The 22,045-nt window shown below is 37.2% G+C and overlaps 1 protein-coding gene across 2 annotated transcripts in view; it reads left to right on the top strand.

Moving 5' to 3' along the window:
- The first annotated feature begins 1,370 nt into the window (after nt 1–1,370).
- ERGIC2 (ERGIC and golgi 2) overlaps nt 1,371–22,045 on the top strand; it is an 81,316-nt gene continuing 60,641 nt past the window's right edge. For both annotated transcript variants that reach the window (XR_005010456.1, XM_036759379.1), the window contains exons 1-2: nt 1,371–1,465; nt 18,497–18,642. Coding sequence is in view for 1 of the 2 variants with exons in the window: in XM_036759379.1 (XP_036615274.1) it covers nt 18,537–18,642 (106 nt within the window). In the remaining variant the exon portion in view is untranslated. The remainder of the gene's footprint in view (nt 1,466–18,496; nt 18,643–22,045) is intronic.

The following is a 22,045-nucleotide window of genomic DNA, read 5'->3' as shown; positions in this document are numbered from 1 at the left end:
CACTTTGGTTTGCAAAACATTTTGCAAATATCTCATTCTGTAACTCTGAGAAGAAATTGGCAAATGCTACAAATCAAGATTTGATTTGTTGTTTTGTTGATTGCCTAGATTTAAGAAAATGATGGAGAAAATGCTAATAATACAGATTAAACTTAAGAAGGTGTCAGCCATACATTTTTCCCCCTGAAAGCCTGTTGTTAAACATTTATCAGCACATCACCTGAGTTAGGTGCCATTATTATTTCCATTTTACAAGACGAGGAAACGGAGGAAGAGAGGGTAAGTTGCTTAAACAGGGTCCCACAGTAATTGCCTGAAGCAAGACTTGAACTAATTATCAATATTAATCATAGTCCTAAATGTGCAAAAGTAAGTAGCCTGGGGTCTGAGAAGGAAAAAAAAACCCTGAAATCAGAAAGGTTTGAGATGATCAGACTGGAATTTGAAATGTGGTATAGGAGGTCATATTTAAACAGTAAAACTGTCTCTGACTCCAGCTGTATTCCTCATTCCTTTGGCAATCTCTTATTTCCCCTTTCTCTTCTATCCCTATTTTTTTTTAAATTCTTTTTTTTTTAAGGGAAGAAGGCAGGGCCATTGGGGTTAAGTGACTTGCCCAAGGTCACACAGCTAGTGTGTCAAGTGTCTGAGGTCACATTTGAACTCAGGTCCTCCTGACTCCAGGGCCGATGATCTACTCACTGCACCACCTAGCTGCCCCTACTTTTTTTTTTTTAAATCATCTTTCCTTGCAGGAAAAGGTGAGAGAGGGTGATGATGATTGACTGGGTCGACTTTAGGAGGATGCTGGTAAACGTTTATCAACCGCTGTCCAGGAAAATGTACACGACACACTTTAAAATTTCATCTGCATCATTATCTCCATTACTTTCTTGAGTCTAGACAATGAACCGAACAGTAAACCAAGCCCTGGTTTGTAGTATACGTAATATTTAGCAATCAGCTAAGTTGGGTATGAGCTACCCGGCTCCTGCACATGCCTGGGGCAATCAGTTTTATCAACGCGAATAGCCTTGCTTGGAAAAATCAAGGAGCTGCCAGCTTAGTATTGTGTTAGGAGGAATAGGGAATGACATACCACGGGCCTCAATAATGAAGCTGTTAGTACGGCACTTTGAAACTTTGGACATTGGACCAGGGCCACGTATCGGTAGCCTCTGCCTTTGCACCTTGTCTGGATTTTGGAAACACGTGCTTGCTTCTGGCGCGAGTCTTAACCCCAGAACTCGCATTAACCACGCCCCCCTCTCTCTAGTCTCCACCTCTTCTGACTCCTCGGACTAGTCTGTGGGCCACGGAGAATATCGCGAGAACTTCATCCGTAGCCAAAAAGAAATTTCCGGTGGGTGCTTCTACACCTCCCGCGATATTTCCGGACGCTCGGGACCCTGAGTGGCTGAGGGCTTCCGTGTATCATGGCTGTCGGCGTGTACTGTACAATAAGGTAAAAGAGTCGTGAGGTTATGGATGCTGCGCGGAGGCCCGCTCTGGGGGTCTTGAGCTAGGGGCTCGGGCCGGTGCAGCGAGGTTGGCTCCCGGAGCGGCGATTTCTTTCCGGCGCGTACGAGAGCGGGAACCCGGTTTCCGAGCACCCTCCCCCCTCTCTTTGGGGGCGTTACTGGCCCCATACCTCTGCGCTGCCCGCGGTCCGGTGTCACTCCTCTGAGGCTTGGGCGGGCAGATTACCCGCCCGGGGGCACGGGAATGTAGGCTGGCTAAGCCCGTGAGCTCCTCACTCCCCATGCTCTGAGAATCCTCATTCTGGCCGGGTGGCTTTTCTCACACCCCCCATTGGCGTTTTCGCACGTCCTCTGAGGCTTGCGCCGAGGTCCCCTGCCCGGGTTGACAGGATTCATTCACCTCCTCTTTTCGGGGCGGGTTCCCACCCCAGCACTGTCAGATTCGGGGTTGGATGTCGTGGTTCTAGATTATATTCTCCTGAGACCTTGTAAGGAGGTAGTGGGGGGGGGCGGGGCGGGCGCGAGAGGCTCTTGCAGGAGAGGACAAAGTGAGCTCTGGACTCGGAGGTCTGTCAGTTTAACACTTATTAGCGCCTACTACGTGCCAGGCACTGTGCTTAGCTTTGAGGATACCAAGAAAGGCAAAAGACTGCCGCTGCCTTCAAGGATCTTACCATCCAATCAGGGAAGACCACCTACAAAAGGAAGCAGAAAAGGAGGAGGGGGGGAGGGAGGCGGAGGTTAAAAAAAAGTAGGTGGGGGAGGTGCTTAACTGACATGCCTCTGGGAGACCTATGCTATAGTTATTACTACTACAAGGTGCCAGGTGACAGTCTACAGCATTTTGTGGAGAATATCAGGAGCTCGTTGCTAAACCTCTCCACCCCAACAACAAAAAACCTCATGTCCTAACTTAAGCTTTCAGTGCTTTTGTAGGAACATTTTATGTATGTGGTGAAAACACACCCACAACATATCTTAGCATATACCTTCGGTTCTCAGAGTTTTTGGTTTCATGCCTTATTTACGCTTAACAATTATTGAGACATCCACTCTCCTCCCCATCTGTCCAAGAACTTTTGTTTATGTTAGTTATAGCTATATCTTACCATAATAATAATAATAGTACATAACACTTTAAAGTTTGCAAAGTGCTCTACAAATATTAACTCATTTTATGCACAGGACAACCCTGGGAAGTAGGTGCTATTATCCCTATTTGAGATGAGGAAATTGAGGCTGAGCTAATAAGTATCTGGCTGAATTTGAATCCAGATCTTCCTGACTCCAGTTTCAGCATTCTAGTCACTGCTCGACCTAACTACCTCTTCTTAGTTAATATAAAATTAGTTTTGACCTCACGACTTCCAAAGGTTCCCTGACCATACTTTGAGAGCCACTGGAATATGTTAATTGTAACAATGAAATTAGCGAAATGTGCTCTATTTTTACTATTTCTGTAATTTATTATATTTTAAATTAATACAATAAATTAATTTTACTTTCTGTAATTTACTCTCAAGTTTAAAATTTAATTTGCTTGAATAGTTACTTTATATAGCAGAATTCATAATTGGCATTCAGTCAGGTTTTTTGTGCATTTAGAAGTAGGTTATGTGAGTTATTTTGAGATGATCACAGTTATTTGCAGTTTCTGAGCAACTTTGACTTCAGTTTTGATTGAAGTGAGGGGTTATTTGTCTGGTTTGGCCATTGTACAAAGCAATGGAAAGATCAGTGCAGCTATTTTCCCATTCCAAGTAATTCCATCTTTAAAAGCTCTTTCCTATTTTGCTTTCACATATGTCAAGGCAGAAAGGTTAAAACATTTAACTGAACTTAATTTAAGAAATATTTGTCAGGAATCTATATACAGAGCACTGTGCAGAGTGAGTGAATATTTTTAAAAAGTACTTTTAAGCATTATTGTGCACCATGTAATCTGCTGAGGTCCAGGGATATAAAAACAAAAGTTTTGTCAGCCCCTGCCTTGAAGGAGCTTACATTTCTGATGTGGAAGACCACACAGAGGAGTGATGGTCTGGAAGTGGCATTTTGATCTTGGGAGTGAGGGAGTAAATTGACACATCCCTTCCAAGAACAACTCAAAATTAATTTGATGTTGGTTTCAGAACTGAGAGTGAGGGAAGAGATATGGGGGAAGTTATGTATGTAAAGAAGCTGTCTAGAAATCAGAGTCAGGAAGTAGAGAATGAAATGAACCATGATTGGAGCCAGACTGAAGTAGTGAGCATGGTGAAAGAAATATTTTAGTCAACACAAAATTGACTGAAATGTACAAAGAAATCAAGATTTCACTCATTGTTCTTATTTTTTATTGACTATAAAAAGCATTTGATTTGGTAAAGTGCTTAACAAAGTGCCTGGCACATAGTAAGTGCTTAATAGATGCTTGTTCCCTCCCTCTCTTCTCTGTAAGGTGCTTCCTACTCATGTGTTGAAATAATACAAGATTCTTTAATAGATATAAGAGAAAACTTTATTCAGACTTCTGAATATTAATATCAAGTGAGGAATAAGACTGGGACTGTTGTTTTTTTTTGGTATCCTTACTGTTTAGGAAGGAAGGAAAAAGGAATGAAGGAAGGAAGGAAGGAAACAAACTTTCTTAAATACTTATTACATGCTAAGCACTGTGCTAATTCAGTTCAATAAATATTAAGTGCCTTCTGTGTGCCAGGCACTGTGCTAAGTCTATACAAAAAGAGGCAAAAGGAAAGACAGACCTTGCTCTTAAGGAGCAAATAACTGGGAAGAGAGCAAACAAAAGAACTGAAAAGTTGGGGGTTGGAGGAGGGAAAATGAAGATAGACTGAGAAACTCAGGAACAGGGTTTAGGAGGGGAATGCAGGAAGAGCAGCCTGGGCCTCTTGACAAATGAGAGGCTCATGGAGGAAATCACCAATGGGAGAAAAAGGGCCAGTGTTGGGGTGCACAAGCCTGGGGCCCTTTAGAGGGATATTCTAGGGTGAGCACGTTGTAGGCCTGGTGGGATGTTCCAGGACAAGGAGGCCTCAGGCACTGAGGGAACCTTCAGGATGAGGCAGCAATAAAGGAATGATTTTGAAGTCCAGAGAAAGTCAGGAATCGGTCCAGGAAGGTTTGTTTAGCCCAATGTCTGGTGCATAGTAGGAACTTAATAAATGCTTGTTGACTTGATATATATATATATATTTATGCTTACCAAAGATGTTTATAGCTATTAAGCCCGGAGTTCAAACCTAGGAGTGATTCCTTGTAGATAGTCTTCTAAATTAGTGGTCTCCAGTCTTTTTTGATTGCATACATTTTGAATACCCTTCCATATACTATATTTGCTAATTTATAATTTATATTCATGTACTACTTTACTAATAATTATATGCATTTTAAAACTTACACAAAAATTGAAATTAAAAATGAAAGATGAAACAAGATTTTGAAACTATTGATGGGATTTTTTTGTACCGAAATAGGTAAAAAATTCTTTTTGCTTTTTCTAAAATATAATATTTTTAGTCCCAATAATCTGAGTGTTGTATTATTTCTGAAAATTTTAATGCTTAAACATAGGAATTTGAGGGTCTGGTTTTAAATTCAATTTATTTTGATACTTGATTTTGATGATTAAGTAGGTAAAAAAGATACTTCACAAAGATAGGTAGATTCAGATGGGAAAAGTATATTGCTAGATTTCCTTACAGGAAGTAGAAAAAGAGGTCAGACAGGTCTAAGCTGGCCTTCGTTCCGCTTCCAGCCTTGTTCCTAGCTTCCCAACTTCTAAACCTTGCCACAGGTATCACTTTTATATGTCACTGCACCCTTGCCTCCCCCAGCTCCCTTTCGTGTGTTTATCTTCCCCTAGAATGTTATCTCTGTGAGGCTAGGGACTCTTTCTTATTTTGCTTGTATTTATATCCTCAGCATAATTAAGAGAGTTTTAGTGGTTTGCACTAGACATGCAAAACATCCCATTGTACTCTCCATTGGTCAGCAACTAGAATATATCATTCAGTTCTGGTCACCACATTTTTTAGGAAGACATTGATAAACTATGTGAATGAAATTAGTGGTGTTGAACTTGGAGAAAAGAAGGCTTAGGAAAGGTATGATAGTATGTCTTCATTCATTTGAAGGGCTGCCACATAGAAGCGGAATTATTTTGTTTGGTCCCAAAGGCCAAGAAGTGAGAGCTATTAGTGGAAATTTCAAGGGAAACTTCCTAACAATTAGTGCTGTCCACAAGAAGGGAGTGTGTGTGTAGTAGCTAGTTCCTGTGGTGGTAGGTTCTGGCAGATAATACTGCTTCTATCACAGTTCAGTGGTCTTTTGGACCTCCGTTTCCATTTGACTAATTCTGTCTTTCAAGGCATTCTTCTCCTCATTGGCTTTTTGGAGCTCTTTTGCCATTTGAGTTAGTCTATTTTTTAAGGCGTTATTTTCTTATTGACTTGTTTTTCCTGGTTTTCTTGTATCACTCTCATTTCTTTTCCCAATTTTTCCTCTACTTCTCTAACTTGCTTTTGCAAATCCTTTTTGAGCTCTTCCATGGCCTGAGACCAGTTCATGTATTTCTTGGAGGCTTTTGATGTAGGCTCTTTGACTTTGTTGACTTCTTCTGGCTGTACGTTTTGGTCTTCTTTGTCACCAAAGAAAGATTCCAAAGTCTGAGTCTGAATCTGGGTCCATTTTCGCTGCCTGCGCACGTTCCCAGCCAAGTACTTGACCCTTGAGTTTTTAGTCTGGGTATGGCTGCTTGTAGAGTAGAGAGTACTTTGTTACAAGCTTGAGGGGCTGCAGTGTTGTTTTCAGAGTTCTTTCTACACAGCAAGCTCTGCCATACCAGCACTCCTTTTCCCCCAAGAACAGCCAGCATGGACCGTGACTCAGTTCTGAGCAGGTTCTGCACTCCCACTCTGATCTGCCACTTAATTCCTCCCACCAGGTGGAGCTGTAGTTCTGTAGCTGCACCACCTCCACTGCCCCTGGGGTGGCATCGGAACTTCGAACTCCTTCCACTCTGTTCCCACAGTTTTTTCCTAGTGACTTTCTCTGTTGTCTTTGGTGTTTGTGGGTTGAGAAGTCAAACTGCCACAGTTCACTGGTTCAAGGTGCTAGGGCCTGTTCCGCCTGGCTCCCGGTCTGCTTGGTCCGGGCACAGCCCATGCTGGGCTCTGCTCCCCTCCATTCCCAACTCTGTGGGATAGACTTTACCCAGTGACCATCCAGGCTGTCCTGGGCTGGAGCCCTGCTTCCCTCTGCTATTCCGTGGGTTCTGCAGATCTGGAATTTGTTCAGAGCCATTTTTTATAGGTGTTTGGAGGGTCCTGAGGGAGAGCTTTAGGCATGGCCCTGCTTTCCAGCTGCCATCTTGGCTCTGCCCCACAAGAGTCCAGGAACTTTAAAAAAAAAAAGTTTTGATATTTATTTCAGTGTGGTTGGCTTACTTTGTAATCCTGTATGTTTTATTTTATACATTTAAAACATGATTCTTAGAAGGGGTCCATAATCTTTACCAGACTTCAAAAGCTGGATTCCAGCCCTTCATGAATTGACCACACCCTTATTGAATATTACTCTACATCCTGTACTTTCTGATCCAGTTAAACTGGCCTTGCCTCTGTTACTGACATGATACTCCTCTCATTGTATCTCTGCTTTTGTCATGTCTTTTCACATCCTTGCAATGTAGTCTGTCCTTACTTCCATCCACTCAGTGTTCTATCTTCCTTTAACATGCTACTCAAGCACCGTCTTCTGTATGAAGTCTTAACTAATAGCCTCATTCCCCTCAACTGGTAGTGCCTTCTAAATTCTCTTGTGCTTAACTGTTTTGTATATATTTGTGTTTATTAATTTATATTTATGCCTGTATTAGTATTTTTATCTGTACTTGTCTCCCTTGGACTTGCCTTCCTCATTAGAATATAAGGTCTTTGCAGTCAGGGGTAAACACTTGTTGATTAATTGATTGGGTTCTCTGTTGGGAAATTGTCTCAGGGGTGCTGGAGCAGCTTTAAGCTCTTAAAACTTAAAGACTTTGGGGTGAATCTTGTGTATTTCTCTCTATCTTAGATTTTAAACCCGTATTAGAGATATTTGATAGAAAGATTTTTCTCTACCACTCACCTTTAAAAAAAATCTTACGTGTATTGATTTTTGTTTGTGCAACAAACAGCTTTTCAACTTCATGTCATCAAAATGATCTTTTGCCTTTTGTAACTGTCTCTCATTTGTTTGGTTAAGAATTCCTACCCAGAGCTGTGAAAGGTATGAGATCTGTTTCCCTCCTAATTTTTAATATTGTCATCTTTAATATTCATGTCCCATGTCCCTTTTGAATTAATTGTGGAATGTCCTGTAAGATATTGGTTTGCCTAATTTCTGCTGAACCACTTTCTTTTTTTGCCAGCTCCTCTTTTTTTATGATATTTTCCATGCTTAGTTGTCAACCTTACTTCCCAATCTCTGTTTTATTTGTTAGACTAATGACCTTTTTTGTTTAGGAAACTTATCCTTGAGGAACTTATTGTTGCATATAGTATATGGTATAAGACACTGGTATCAACTTATTTTTTTTTAACCAAACTGCTTTTCAATTTTCTCAGCAATTCTGAAATAGGAAGTCCTTCCCATGGAAGTTTGTGTTTATGGGCTGCTGTTATTATTTCTGCCACCCATCAATCTACTTTCTATATTTTAACCAGTACTAAATAATTTTGAGGATTATTATTTATAGTTTAGTTTTTTAAAGTCCCTAAGTTCTATGCTCTTCTTCCTACTTTTTAATTATTTTCTTTAAGATTTTAGACTTTTTCATTCCTCTAGATAAATTTTATTATTTCTAGTTCTAGAAAGTAATATCTTGCTAGCTTGGTGTAGCAATAAATCTATAAATTAACTGTTATAGTACTAATTTTTCATTATATTGGCATTTCTACAATCAGTTACGAATATCCCTGCTATTAATTTGTCTTTGTTTCTTTGTAGGGTGATTTGTAGGATTGGTGGCTCTCAGAATATTTTATACCTTTTGTAGATGTTTTGAATTGGACTCCTTTTTTTATCGTTTCCTCCTGAGATTCCTCCTAAGAAATAGTGACATTATTTTTGTGGCTTTATTTTGTATCCTTTTAATTTATTGAATATATTAATTGTCTTGATTAGTTTCATCACTGATTTTTCTGGTGGTTTCTAAGTAAAGCATCTTGATATATGTAAGCAGGAGTATTTAAAAAAAAGTTGTATTAATATTTTTTATTTTATCACAAAACATTTTTGGATAAACTCCTTTCTGCTCCCATGCTCCCAGGAATTGAAAACTCCTTGATAGCAATTAAAAGCAGTTGAACAAAAGCAACTTTTCAGTGAACTTGCCTGACAGATACACTTTTGTAATAATAATCCCTCATGTCTCTGCCTTGAGCAGAGAGATAATTGTTAGTATTTGTTGTGTGGGATTGTTACTGATTTTTCAATTACTCAAAAGTCAGCTTCTGTCTACTGAACATTATTTTAGTCATTGTATTTATTGTTCTGCTTCCATTTATTTTACTCTGCATCACTTTGAATCTGACCAGGCTTCTCTCCATCTTTTAAGTTTGTCATTTTCTTACTATATACAATAGTAATCCATTACATCACATAACATAGTTTGTTCAGTCATTCCTAGTTGATGGACTTATCATATTTCTAGTTTACTACCCCAAAAGGCACTACTTTGTTTATACTTAGGGATAATTTTCTTTCTTTGCTTTGATTTCTTTCCCTTGTCTTACTGCTGTAGCTAGCTTTTTAAGAACTGTGTTAAATAATAGTGGAGAGAGAGCATCCTTGTATTACCTTTGTGTTTTATTGGTACATATTTTATTATTTATTTCCAAATGCTAGGTTTTAGCTTAAGATAGATTTTTTAAAAAAACGTTAAGGGACTGCTATATGTTTGTGCTTCTTATGTCTTTAGCATAAATGACTGGTGTGTTTTGTCACAGGTTTTTTTTTTTTTATATTTATTGATAAAAGTAAGTGCTTTTTTATTTGATTATGCCAGTCATTTTCCTAATATTGATTCATCTTTGTATCCATGACATAAAATTAGCTTTGTCAAAGTGTGTCATTTTTTGAATGTGTTGCTATGGTCTTTTTCCCCTATAATTTTATTTTTTGCATCAAGTTTGATTAGTGATATTGTTGTAAAGTTCCTTTTGCTTTATTCCTTCATTGGCATCAGGACTATATTTGCTTCATGAAGAGATTTATACCTTCTCAATTATTGAAAATAATTTTGCGGCTTTTATGCTTGTGCTTTATAGAATTCAGTTGTAAATAAGTCTGAATCTAGGAATTTTTTTCATCTTTGTAGTTTATCTGAGATTGGATTTCTTATTTCTTTTTGTTGTGCGGTGTATTTTGTATTTTTTGGATTAGCTTACCTCTGAATGTTTGTTTTGCTGGCATATAATTGGGTTAGTTTATTCTTGTATATTCTTTTAAAATTTCTTCTTTATTTTTGTGAATTAATCTTATTCCTTTTTATCTGATTTCATTTTAAAAATTAATTTTAATCTTTTTCTAGTGACATGTAGAAATAATTTTTAACATTGTTTTTTAAAATTTTGACTTCCAAATTCTCTTCCTCCTCTACTCCGCCATTGTTATAATAAACAGTTATATATATAGATTATGCATGTGCACAACATATTTTGATATTAGTCATGTGAAAGAAAACATAGACAAAAAACCCACAAAAATAAAGTTAAAATTAGTTCGTTTGAGTTACATTTCAGATTCCATCGGTTGTTTCTCTGGAGGTGGATAGCATTTTCACCCAAGTCCTTCAGAATTGTCTTAGATATTTATACTGCTGAGAAGAGCTAAGTCATTCACAGTTGATTATCCTTACAGTATTGTTGTTAATGTGTAAAATTTTCTCCTGGCTCCACTTACTTCAGTTTGCATGATTCGTGTAAGTCTTTCTGGGTTTTTTGGAGCATCCTGCTCATCATTTCTTGTAGTGAAATAGCATTCCATCACAATCATATACTACAACTTGTTTATTTATTCCCCAATTGATGGGCACCCCTCAATTAGAAATAAAATTTCCCATAAGTATTACTTTGGATGCATTCCATAAATTTTGATATCTTGTCTCATTGTTGTCATTCTTTTCTTTTATGAAATTATTGATTATTTCTATCATTTGCTCTTTGAGCACTCATTGTTTAGGATTAATTTCTTTCCAAGTAATTTTTATTCTATGTTTCCACCGTCCTTTATTGAATGTAATTTTTATTTCATCATGCTCTGAAAAGGATGCATTTAATATTTCAGCTTTTCTGCATTTGGTTGTAAGGTGTTTTTTTCCCCTAATACATTGTTAGTTTTTGTGTAAGCCTCCATGTGCCACTAAGAAAAAGGTATATTCCATTCTATTCCCATTCAATTTTCTCCAGAGGTTTAGCAAATCTAACTTTTCTAAAATTATATTTACCTCCTTAATTTCTTTCTTTTGTGGTTAGATTTATCTAGTTCTGAGAAGGGAAAGTTGAGGTCTCCCAGTAGTATAGTGTTATTGTCTCTTCCTTCCTGTAATTCATTTAACTTTTCCTTTAAGTATTTGGATGCTAACAACAAGAAAAAAACAATTCAAATATGGCAGAGCCACAGTTAGAATCACGGAAGATTTATCAGTGGTGACACTAAAAGACTACAGGTCTTGGAATACTATATATATCAAAGAGCAAAAAAACCTGGGTTTGTGGCTGAAAATATCATACCCAGCAAAGTTAAGCATAATCCTAAATAAAAAAAAAGATATTCAATGAATTGCCAGACTTTCAGGATTTTGTAGAAAAAAAAATCCGAACGTTGTAGAAAATTTGACATACACGATCCAAGAGAGTTACAAGGTTTGTGTCAAAGACTAATCAAGGGATTCGATAAGGACATACTTTAATTTTTATATGACGAAATGTAAAAAGTATGTCTAGTAATTTAGTAGTTGGTAAATTAGTGTAATTGGGTAGTTCTAAATAAAGATTGGGGTAGAACTGAGTATGATGTAGTTTTAAAAAGTGACTGGGAAAAGGTAAAAAGAGTAATTATACAAATGAAGTACAAGAGGAAGAACTGACACAGAGGAATTAGATGGAGGAGGGCTGGTAATTTTGGAACCCTTCTCTCATCGTGAATGAGTTCAAGAGAGAAAAATAAATATATCTTTAGAAGGATATACAAGTCTTCTAAATTCAGAAAGAAATAGTAGGCTAAGGGAATAGGGAAGGGGAGAGGATAAGGGAGGTACTTTTAGAGGGAACCCTACTCATATCAGATCTGGCTTAAAGAGCCATACATACATACATTTACATACTTACATACTTACATTTACATACATTTAGAAGGGAATAAAAGTCTTCTAAAATTATGAAGAAATAAGAGGCGGAGGATATATAGGTGGGGGATATATAGAAGGGTGTTAGATTAACAGCAATATGATAAAGAGGGAACAACATCCATATTTGGAAGGCTATAAAAGTCTTCTAAATTCAGAAAAGAACAAGAGAGTAAGGGGAAAGGTTGGGGGAGAGGATAAGGGAAGGGATCTTTGGAGGGGGGGATAGGTTAAGTAATAGAAGGGCAAGGTAGCTGGTAGAAATTAAGTAGAGGAGTCAGGGATAGGAAATAAAATATACACACAAACATAAAGATCAGTAGTAGAATTTATTGGGAAAAAAAGTAGAGGTAGTAATTATGATCTTAGACAAAGATTTAATGATGAAATAGATTTAATCAAAAGAGAAAAAATAGAGAAACTACGCTGTATGTCAGCCATATTAATCAGTATTGTTTTAGACTATTTAAAATAACTAGACAGCGTAAGGTTGGAATATTCCTGTGATGTACGAAATGGAAATATGGAAAATACGGAAGAATATGGAAAGACTTGGCCGCAGAAGAACAGGTCAAACAAGTATGGTAAGGTCTTACATAGGTGCATGTGAATGTATATGTCTGTATATGAGTATGATTATAGATATCTAAATATAAGCATGTATATGTAAGAGTATGTATGTGTGTGTATATATATGTTTATGTGTATTCATGTATACATAGATAAAATATCTGCTTAATTGTAGCCTTCTGGTGGGGAGGGGAGAAAAAGAACAAAAAAAGTTCACAGCACAGAGCAAAGGGAAACTTAATAAGGAAGTGAAGAAAAGATGGACAGCTTTGAACACAATATGTAGTAGTTTTTATTATATAGGCTTTCTTGAAATGGAAATGTATTGCTGTATATTTTGAATCTTCTCATATTCTGCTGTGAACATGGAAATGCTTTTTTTCCTTTTATTTTCTATTTAAGTTTTAGTATTTAAGTTTAAAATAAATTAAGACAAAAGAATTTGGATGCTATACCAATTGGTGCATATATGTTTATTATTGATAGTACTTGATTGTCTGTGGTACCTTTTAGCAAGATGTATTTTCCTATTTTCTCTCTTTTAATTAGATCTGTTTTTGCTTTTGCGTTGTCTGAGATCATGATTGCTACCCCTGCTTTTTTTTTTTTTAACTTCAGCTGAAGCATAATAGATTTTGCTCCAGCCCCTTACCTTTAATCTGTTTGTATCTCTCTGCTTCAAGTGTGTTTCTTGTAAACAACATTTATTAGGATTTTGGTTTTTAAACCACTCAGCTATCCGCTTCCATTTTGTGGGTGAATTCATCCTTTTCGCATTTATAGCAATGATTGCTATTTCCTTCCATCCTGTTTTTTACCCTGTTTATTCTTTTTTTCTTTTCCTTTTCACCCTGTTCCTCAAATGTGGTTTGGTTCTCATCACCACTTTGCCCAGTTCTCTTTCCCTACTGTTAGTCCCCCTCTCTTCTTTCATCCCCTTTCTCTTCAGTGAATTTTTGTACATCTTTTTCTATTTTTGGAACTTCCTTTACCAAGCTGTTGACTCTTTATTCATGAATCTTTGGCATCACTTTCATTCGTTTTCCCAATTTTTCCTCTAACCCTGTTATTTTATTTTTAACCTCCCTTGAGCCTGACATTAATTCATATTTTTCTTTGAGGCTTTGCTTGTAGTAGTTGTGATATTGTTGTCCTCTTTTAAGTTTGTGTTTTGATCTTCCCTTTCACTATATTAACTTTTTATGGTTAGATTCTTTCTTATTGTTTGCTAATTATTCCAGCTTATTTCTTGACTTTTAACTTTTGGTTAAAGTTGTGCTCTGCTCCTGTGATGGAGTGGGCACTGTCCCGAGTTTCTGGTTTTCCTGTTACTGTTTTCAGAGCTAGCTCTGGGGTTCATAAGTTTTCAGTTCTTCCAAGGTGGCATGATCTAAAGAGAGTTGTGATCACTGCTCTCCTGGCCAGTGTTCTCTTTTTTCTCCTGGTACTTTGACCAGGGTTCCTTCTTTCCCGTGGCTATAAGCTCTGGTGTGTTGCTCCTCCTCCTTTATTCTAGGCCTGTTACCCAGATCCCCAGATAGGCAATCCAGCAGAGTCCTGCGCTCAGTGCTAACACAGTGTCCCCAATAATCTGCTGAACAGTTATTCAGCTCCCTTTAATGTCTGTGGGCTGAGAGCTCAGGAAGTCACCATCCCAAGTCAGTCCTACCCAAAGCCTGTGGCGTGCCACCTGTGCTAGAGATTGCCCTCCATTCTCACTCCAGTGAGACAGACTTTTCCTGTCTAATTTCTAAGTTGTTTTCACCTAGAAAAATTGTTTCACTTTGTACTTTTTTGGTTCTTGTGGTCCTGAATTCATTTTGAGGTGTTATTTCAAAATTGTTTAGAGGGCAGTTTGGGAGAGCTGAGGCAAGTAAGTCCCTGCCTTTACTCCACTATCTTGGCTCCACCTCCACCCATTTTTCTTCTTTTTAAAAATTTAAAAAGATATTTAAGACGCTGGCTTAGTTTTAATTTTAGGCTTTAGAAAATAATAGTAATTAATATATATATATATATAACACTGTGCCAGGCAACGTGCTAAAATAAACATTTTACAGTTATTATTTCATTTGATCGTCACAGCAACCCTGAGAGGTAGTTGCTATTATTACCCCCATTTTACAGATGAGGAAAGTGAGGCAAACAGGTTAAGTGATTTGCCCAGGGTTGCTAGTAGATGTCTGAGGCCATGTTTGGAATCAGATTTTTTTTTTACTTTCGGTTCAGTGTATTCCACATTACCACTTGCCTATAAGAATAAAAAAGAACAACAAAAATACTACAGTTGAATATTATATGAATATTTTATTGCATTTTGAATTTAGATGCTATTGCATTTCATGTATTTTTGTTTTATAATGGGCCAACTACTTCTCAACAACCAATTTTTTCAGGAAGTATTCTTTTATTTTTATCCTTTCCTCCCTTCCCACCAAACTCACAGCAATTTGCTTATGCCTCCCTCTCTTATGTTGTGTAATTTCTAAATCTTTTTCTCCTGCAGTATTTAAAATACTGTCCCATACCTATTATACACTGAATAAATCTTGAATTCAATTGAATTGTTGATTTTTGTAAACTATAAAAGGTCGTGGTTCTAGCGTGGAGACATTAACTATCTTAAATATTAATTTCTAATGTGAATCCATTTTAGTTGGTGTAATGTCACAGTCAGCTCTTAAAAGTGTTATATACAGTATTTACAGTATTAATATTGGCAGACAGTGGATTGAAGATAGAACATGACTACTTGTTACCTTTTTAATTAATTTTTATTATAAATTTAAATATTGAAACTTAAATAAAAAATAATTAAAAAAAAAAAAAGCCTTGTTCTGTGCACAGCAGAATGTAGGAGAGGATTCAAAATACACAGCAATAAAATTTCCATTCCGAGAAAGCCTATATAATTAAGACAATACATTGTGTTGAGAGCTGTCCATCTTTTCTTTGCTTCCTTGTAAGTTTTCTTTTGTTCTCTGTTGTGCAGTTTTTATTTGTTTCCCCCTTCCCACCAGGCTACAATTAGGCTTGAATATACTTAGATATATACATACACATATACGTAAACATACGTTTCAAAGTATATAGATGTATACTTTCCCTAAGAAATTCTACTCCTGATCTTTATTTTACGTTTGTGCATATCTCTTATTTCCTATTCCTCCTGACTTTCTCCACTTCACTTCTACACACTACCTTGCCCTCCTATTACCTCACCTCCCCATGCATCCCTTCTTTATCCTCCTATTCCTATTAATCTAAACACCCTTCTGTACCCTCTTCCCCTTAACTTATTCCCTCATCCTCCCCTCTAAAGATCTCTCTCTTATCCTCTCCCCCCTCCCTATCCCCTTAGGGTCTTTTTTTTGGAGGGGGAAAGGCAGGGCAATTTGGGGTTAAGTGACTTGCACAAGGTCACACAGCTAGTAAGTGTGTCAAGTGTTTGAGGCTGGATTTGAACTCAGGTCCTCCTGACTCCAGGGACGGTGCTCTACTCACTGCGCCACCTAGCTGCCCCTAGGGTTTTATTTCTTTCTGAATTTAGAAGACTTTTATACTCTTCTAGATATATATGTATTGTCCTTCTTGAACCCATTCCCAGTGAAAGTAGTTTTCCAGAACTATTAGCTCTCCTCCCCCATCTAATTCCTTTGTGTCAGTTCTTCCTCTAGCACCTCATTTGTATAGGATAATTACTCTTTTGAGCTGTTCCTTAATGGTTTAACTTACTTTACTTACATAATGTACTCAGGTCTACCCAAATCTTTCTTATGAACTGCCCAATTACTAATAACAATCTTGGACATAGGTTTTTCATTTTACATACGTAAAAGGTAAACAGTCTGTCTTTATTGAGTCCCTTGTAATTGGTCATTGCTGCGTACCTTATATTTCTCTTGTCTCTTGTATGTCAAATCTATTAAGTACAGTGTTGTTTTTTTTTTTTAAAATAAAATCTGGAAAGTCTGACAATTCATTAAATGTCAATTTTTTTTTTCCATTCAGGATTATGCTTTTCTACTGGGAGCCCAGTTCTTTTGCTCTTTCATATATAGTGTTCCAAGACCAGCAGTCGTTTCGTGTTGCCACTACTGGGTCTTCTGTGATTCTAATTGTGGTAGTGCCATATTTAAATTGTTTTTTTTCCTTGTTCCTTATAATATTTTATTCTTGAGCTAGGGGTTTCAGAATTTGACTATGATATTCCTGTGAGTTTTCCTTGTAGGATCTCTTTCAGGTGGTGATCAGTGGATTTTTCCTATTTCTACTTTCCCCTCTTGTTCTAATGCTTCAGGACAATTTTCTTTATTATTTCTTGTATCAGGGTTCTTTTTTTTTTTTGATCATGGCTTTCAAGTAGTCTGATTATTCTTATACTTTCTCTTCTTGATCTGTTCTCCAGATCAGTTGTTTTTCTTATGATATGTTTCATATTCTCTTCTATTTTTTTTATTCTTTATATTTTGTTTTACTATTTCTTGATCTCTTATAACTTTGCTGGCTTCCCCTTGCCCAATTCTGATTTTCTTTTTTTGGGGGGGCAGGGCAGTTGGGGTTAAATGACTTGCCCAAGGTCACACAGCTAGTGTGTCAAGTGTCTAAGGCCGGATTTGAACTCAGGTCCTCCTGACTCCAGGGCCGGTGCTCTACTCACTGCGCCACCTAGCTGCCCCCCAATTCTGATTTTCAAGGAGTTGTTTTCTTCCTTAAGATTCTGGATCTCCTTTTTTAATTGGTTGGCTTTCTTTTCATAATCTTCTTGTTGGTTTTTTGTTTTTGGATTTTCTTTTTGAAGTTTTTCTTCTGTCTCTCTTATTTGATTTTTATAGTCTTTTTAGTGTTCTTCTATGAATTCTTTTTGGGCAGGTGACTATTTGACATTACCCTTTGGTATAAAAAGGTTTCTTTGCTTCAGTATCCTCTGAAGATGAACCCTGCTCTTTTCTATTCTCATACTATGTTGGGATTCCTTCTCCTTTGCCTGTTAATTTTTTTTATTTGTTGCAGCTTAGTTTTTATAGTAACCTCTAGTTCTGGGGTACGGGGGATGGTGCTTCTGGGTTCAGATCCTCCTTCAGTTCTCCCATCTGGCCTGGAACCAAAACCAAGTTCTCCAGCCTGCTGTGACTGGTCACAGCCAGAGTCCCCACCCCTCTGCTTCTGCACTCACAGGGTGCATGCTGGTTCCTACTCACATTTGCTGCATTCCTGCAGCACAACTGGATCTGGTGTTCCAAGCTCAGATGCCCAAGTCCCCTTATTGTCCTGGGAGTTAAAATTCCTGTGACTGGGCTGATGCAGCCCCCCAACCCAACTAACCTCAGGACTTGCAGTTTAAGCACAGTTAACCTGGAGGTTAGCCTGCTCTTCACAGGGACCAAACTTCATCCTGGGATTTTTCTTCAGATCTTCTCTAGTTGTCCCAGGAGGACCACTTTTCTGCCCCTACTCTGATTTATTTTTACCACTGTATGTTTGCCCTTAGTCACTATTTTATCTCATTTGTGGGAGAAATATGGAGAGCTTGGAATTTTACCTTTTAATAAAATTGGACTTAAATATTTTTTGGTATTATGTAATTAGAAATTATAATTCCATAATTATGATAATGTTGTATTTTAACATATATAAAAGCTTTCCAAAGAGTTTACTTTTTGTAGAAGAGGTCTGTTATATGTTAAAAATGTGAGTTTTGCTCCTTGGGTTTTCAGTGTCCGGTATTGTTGCAGTCCTTAATTGAGAAACGACATCCCACAGTTTTTGTTTATTTCTAATGGAGTTATAACCCCAGAAGTGTAGTGGAAAGAAAATGTGTTTTTGGTTAAAATCTGTTACCTTGAGCAGCATTGGACCATTTGTAAAATGAGGTAGATAATTTCTAAGGTTTCTTCTGCTAGCTGTAAATATAATCCCATATGAGTACGGACTTTATTGTTTTTGTATCTCCTGTACCTAGCGCAGTGCTTTCACATTCAGTATTTGTTGGGATTTTTAAGTATTTAGAACCCTCACTAACTTTGTGTATATATGTATGTTTCTGTACGTGTAGAGTGGCTATATGAAGGAAGAAGTGGAAGATTGTGCTGAAGATGAGGCGACTGAGTCGAAAGAAAACCTTAAATTTGGTTAAAGAATTGGATGCCTTTCCAAAGGTTCCTGTAAGCTATGTAGAGACTTCAGCGATTGGAGGTACAGGTAGGTTTCATTGAAAATTTAAACTCTTGGTGTGGTATAAACATGTAGTTTATTAATAGAAACTTTGTAACTCTTTTTTAGCTTCCAATCAATGGTATAGAAATGCAACATTTTGAAAAGATAGGGTCATTAAGATGTGTTTTGTTTGACAAGAGTATCCTCGACAATAATCTGATACTTCAGAAAGAGAATAGGCTTTTATAGTAATGATTTTAATGTATAACATACAGAAGTTACAGGTTTTTTTTTTAATTTAGATGTTTGAGATTGGATCTACCAGCTATCACTTAAAAATTAAGTGTTTTAAGCTTCAAATATAAAACATATTCAGTCAGAACAATGCCCAGACGCTACTCTCTTTTCACATTTTGAGTATATAATATGACACTCAATAGTGTACTATTTAATCATTTTCAAGATTCAAGGGAATATGGAAATGTTGCAAATTCAGTAATACCTTACTAATTTGAAAAGCAAAGAAATAAGAAAAAAGATTAACTACCTGGATTATCCAGAGTTTTTAATTAAAAGAAATAAGGCATAATATTAGCTAGTGAATTCTTTTTAATCCCTAGAAGTTGACAGTGGTTAGACTGGATTATTAGAATGGCTTTGTCACTGTTTCTTGCTTCTGAGTTGTTCCACTCTTCCCTACCCTTTGTTTTCATGTAATTCACCTATTTAGATAACTTCAGCAACTCTTTGTTTTCTTTTTTTTTTTTTTTTTTGGGAGGGAGGAGATGAGCCAGTGGGGTTAAGTGACTTGTCCAAGGTCACATAGCTAGTAAGAGTCAAGTGTCTGAGGCTGAATTTGAACTCAGGTCGTCCTGACTCCAGGGCTGGTGCTCTATTCACTGCGCCACCTAGCTGCTCTTTGTTTTCTACGAAATAAAGTTTATGACCCTTTAGTGCTTTCATGGTGTTAAAGGCTATCCACAGTTTGGCCTCAGTCACCGAAACTCGCCATTCTGGCCAGTCTGATATATTTACTATCAAATATACACTTTTGTTAAGATTTTGCCTTATCCGCATTGCCTGAAATTCCTTCAGTACTTCTTTTTAACTTTCTTTTATTAATCAACTCAAGTCTAATTAAACTAAATGACCATTCCATCTCATACTGCCGTGTCATTGGCATCACTGCCCTACTGCTTCTGCACTTGCCAGATGTGTGCTCGTTCTTTCTCCCCCTACCACATTTCCACAGCACAGCTGGGTCTGACATTCCTTGTCAGCAAAGGTTCTCTAATTTTCCCCAGCTCAGACACCCAACTCCCCTCACTTTCCAGGGGTTAAAGTTCCTGTGGTTTAGGCCTTTGGCTTGTGGTTAAGTGGTCTGGAGGTGTTTACTCTTCATAGGGAGGAAAACTCTTTCAGGAATTTTTCTTTAAATTTTCTCCAGTTGTCCCAGGAGGACCCGTGTTCTGCCCCTACTCTTATTTGTTTTCACCCTGAGGCTCTATTTAATGTCTTTTTTGGAGGAAAATCTTGAGAGCTTGAAATTTTTTACCTACTCTACCATTTTCCCAGAAACTTCTCCTATTTAATAGAGCTTTGTTGCTCTAACTTACTTCTTGAGGACAGGGACTTTGTGTTATGCTTCATGTGTCCTCCTAGTATCTATAATAGTAGACACATTAGGTAATATGATGAATAATTATTAAGTGAATGAATTAAGGAATGAATCAAACTTGAACTGTTCATGTTTTTCAAATATATATGGTCATATATAAAATGAAGATGTGATACCTTATTTGTGGTGGTGAAATTTCTTAGATCTAGTCTTTGAGTCTCTGTGGTATCATATTAAGGACCCTGGTCTTGGAGTCAGAAGCCTTAGGTTTGAGCCCTAGTTCTGAACTCTTTTAGCTTTGTGAACCTGAAATGTACCTTAGTTTAAATGTACTTCCTCGTACCTCAAGTTTTCTCATTTGTAAAATGGAAATGGTAGTATTTGAACTTTCTCTTTCGTATTTTTTTTTTTCAGGAAAAAGACATCATAAAGGTTTATAGAAATGATGTCATAAATAACAAGCAGAAAATTTATTATGATACTATTAAAGTTTCAAATTGCATTGCCATGAAATTAATACTGCAAATTCCAGTTATACAGTCTTAATCTTTTATTGTTTTTAACATGCTAAGAATGGAGATATTATGTGTATTTAGTCAGGCTTTTTATTTTTCCTTTGTATATGGATTAACATTTTTATGTGATTGCCAAATTTAGGGCAGAGGAAGAAGTTTTATGGTTGTGCTTTGGAGCAATTCTGTGCCTTTCAGCCATGTAAATTTTCTAAGAGGCCTGGGAGAAATCAGGCTAACTTATTTATAACAACATCAAAATTAAAATTAAAAGAAAAAAAAAAGCAGACTATAGACAGTCTTGTCACTATTATGTAGAAAGAAGAGTGAAAATTTTGTGGTCTTATAAATATTTTGGTGGTTATATTTGGTCTAATAAGAACCCTTAAAATGAAAGTTAGAAAGTGAACAAAGTCCCATTTTTTAAAAATTTATTTAATATATTTAGTTTTCAGCATTGATTTTCACAAAAGTTTGAATTACAAATTTTTTCCCCGTTTCTACCCTCCCCCCACTCCAAGATGGCGTATATTCTGGTTGCCCCGTTCCCTGGTCAGCCCTCCCATCTGTCATCCCACTCCCCTCCAATCCCCATTTCCCTTCTTCTCTTGTAGGGCAAGATAAATGTCTATGCCCCATTGCCTGTGTATCTTATTTCCTAGTTGCATGAAAAAACTTTTTTTTGTTGTTGTTTTTGAACGTCTGTTTTTAAAACTTTGAGTTCCAAATTCTCTCCCCTCTTCCCTCCCCACTCACCCTCCCTAAGCAATTCAATATAGGCCACATGCATATCATTATGTAAAACCCTTCCACAATACTCATGTTGTGAAAGATTAACTATGTTTTGCTCTTCCTAACCTATCCCCCTTTATTGAAGTTTCTCCCTTGACCCTGTCCCTTTTCGAAAATGTTTGTTTTTGATTACCTCCTCCCCCCGTCTGCCCTCCCTTCTATCATCCCCCTTTTTTATCTTCTTCCTCCTTTTATCCTGTGGGGTAAGACACCCAAATGACCCTCCTCAGGTCAAATCCAATGAGAGCAAGATTTACTCATTCCCCCTTACCTGCCCCCTCTTCCCTTCCTACAGAACCACTTTTTCTTGCCTCTTTTATGCGAGATAATTTACCCCATTCTATCCCTCCCTTTCTTCCTCTCTCAATATATTCCTCTCTTGTCCCTTAAATTGATTTTATTTTTTTAGATATCATCCCTTCATATTCAACTCACCCTGTGCCGTGTGTGTGTGTGTGTGTGTGTGTGTGTGTGTGTGTGTGTGTGTGTATACGCACCTACACAGGCGACAATATTCCTAGGAGTT

The sequence above is a fragment of the Trichosurus vulpecula genome, chromosome 5 (assembly GCF_011100635.1).
Source record: "Trichosurus vulpecula isolate mTriVul1 chromosome 5, mTriVul1.pri, whole genome shotgun sequence".
NCBI classification, from domain to species: domain Eukaryota; kingdom Metazoa; phylum Chordata; class Mammalia; order Diprotodontia; family Phalangeridae; genus Trichosurus; species Trichosurus vulpecula.
The sequence above is the reverse complement of the archived record's forward strand: the minus strand, read 5'-3'. Positions and strand labels throughout refer to the sequence as shown.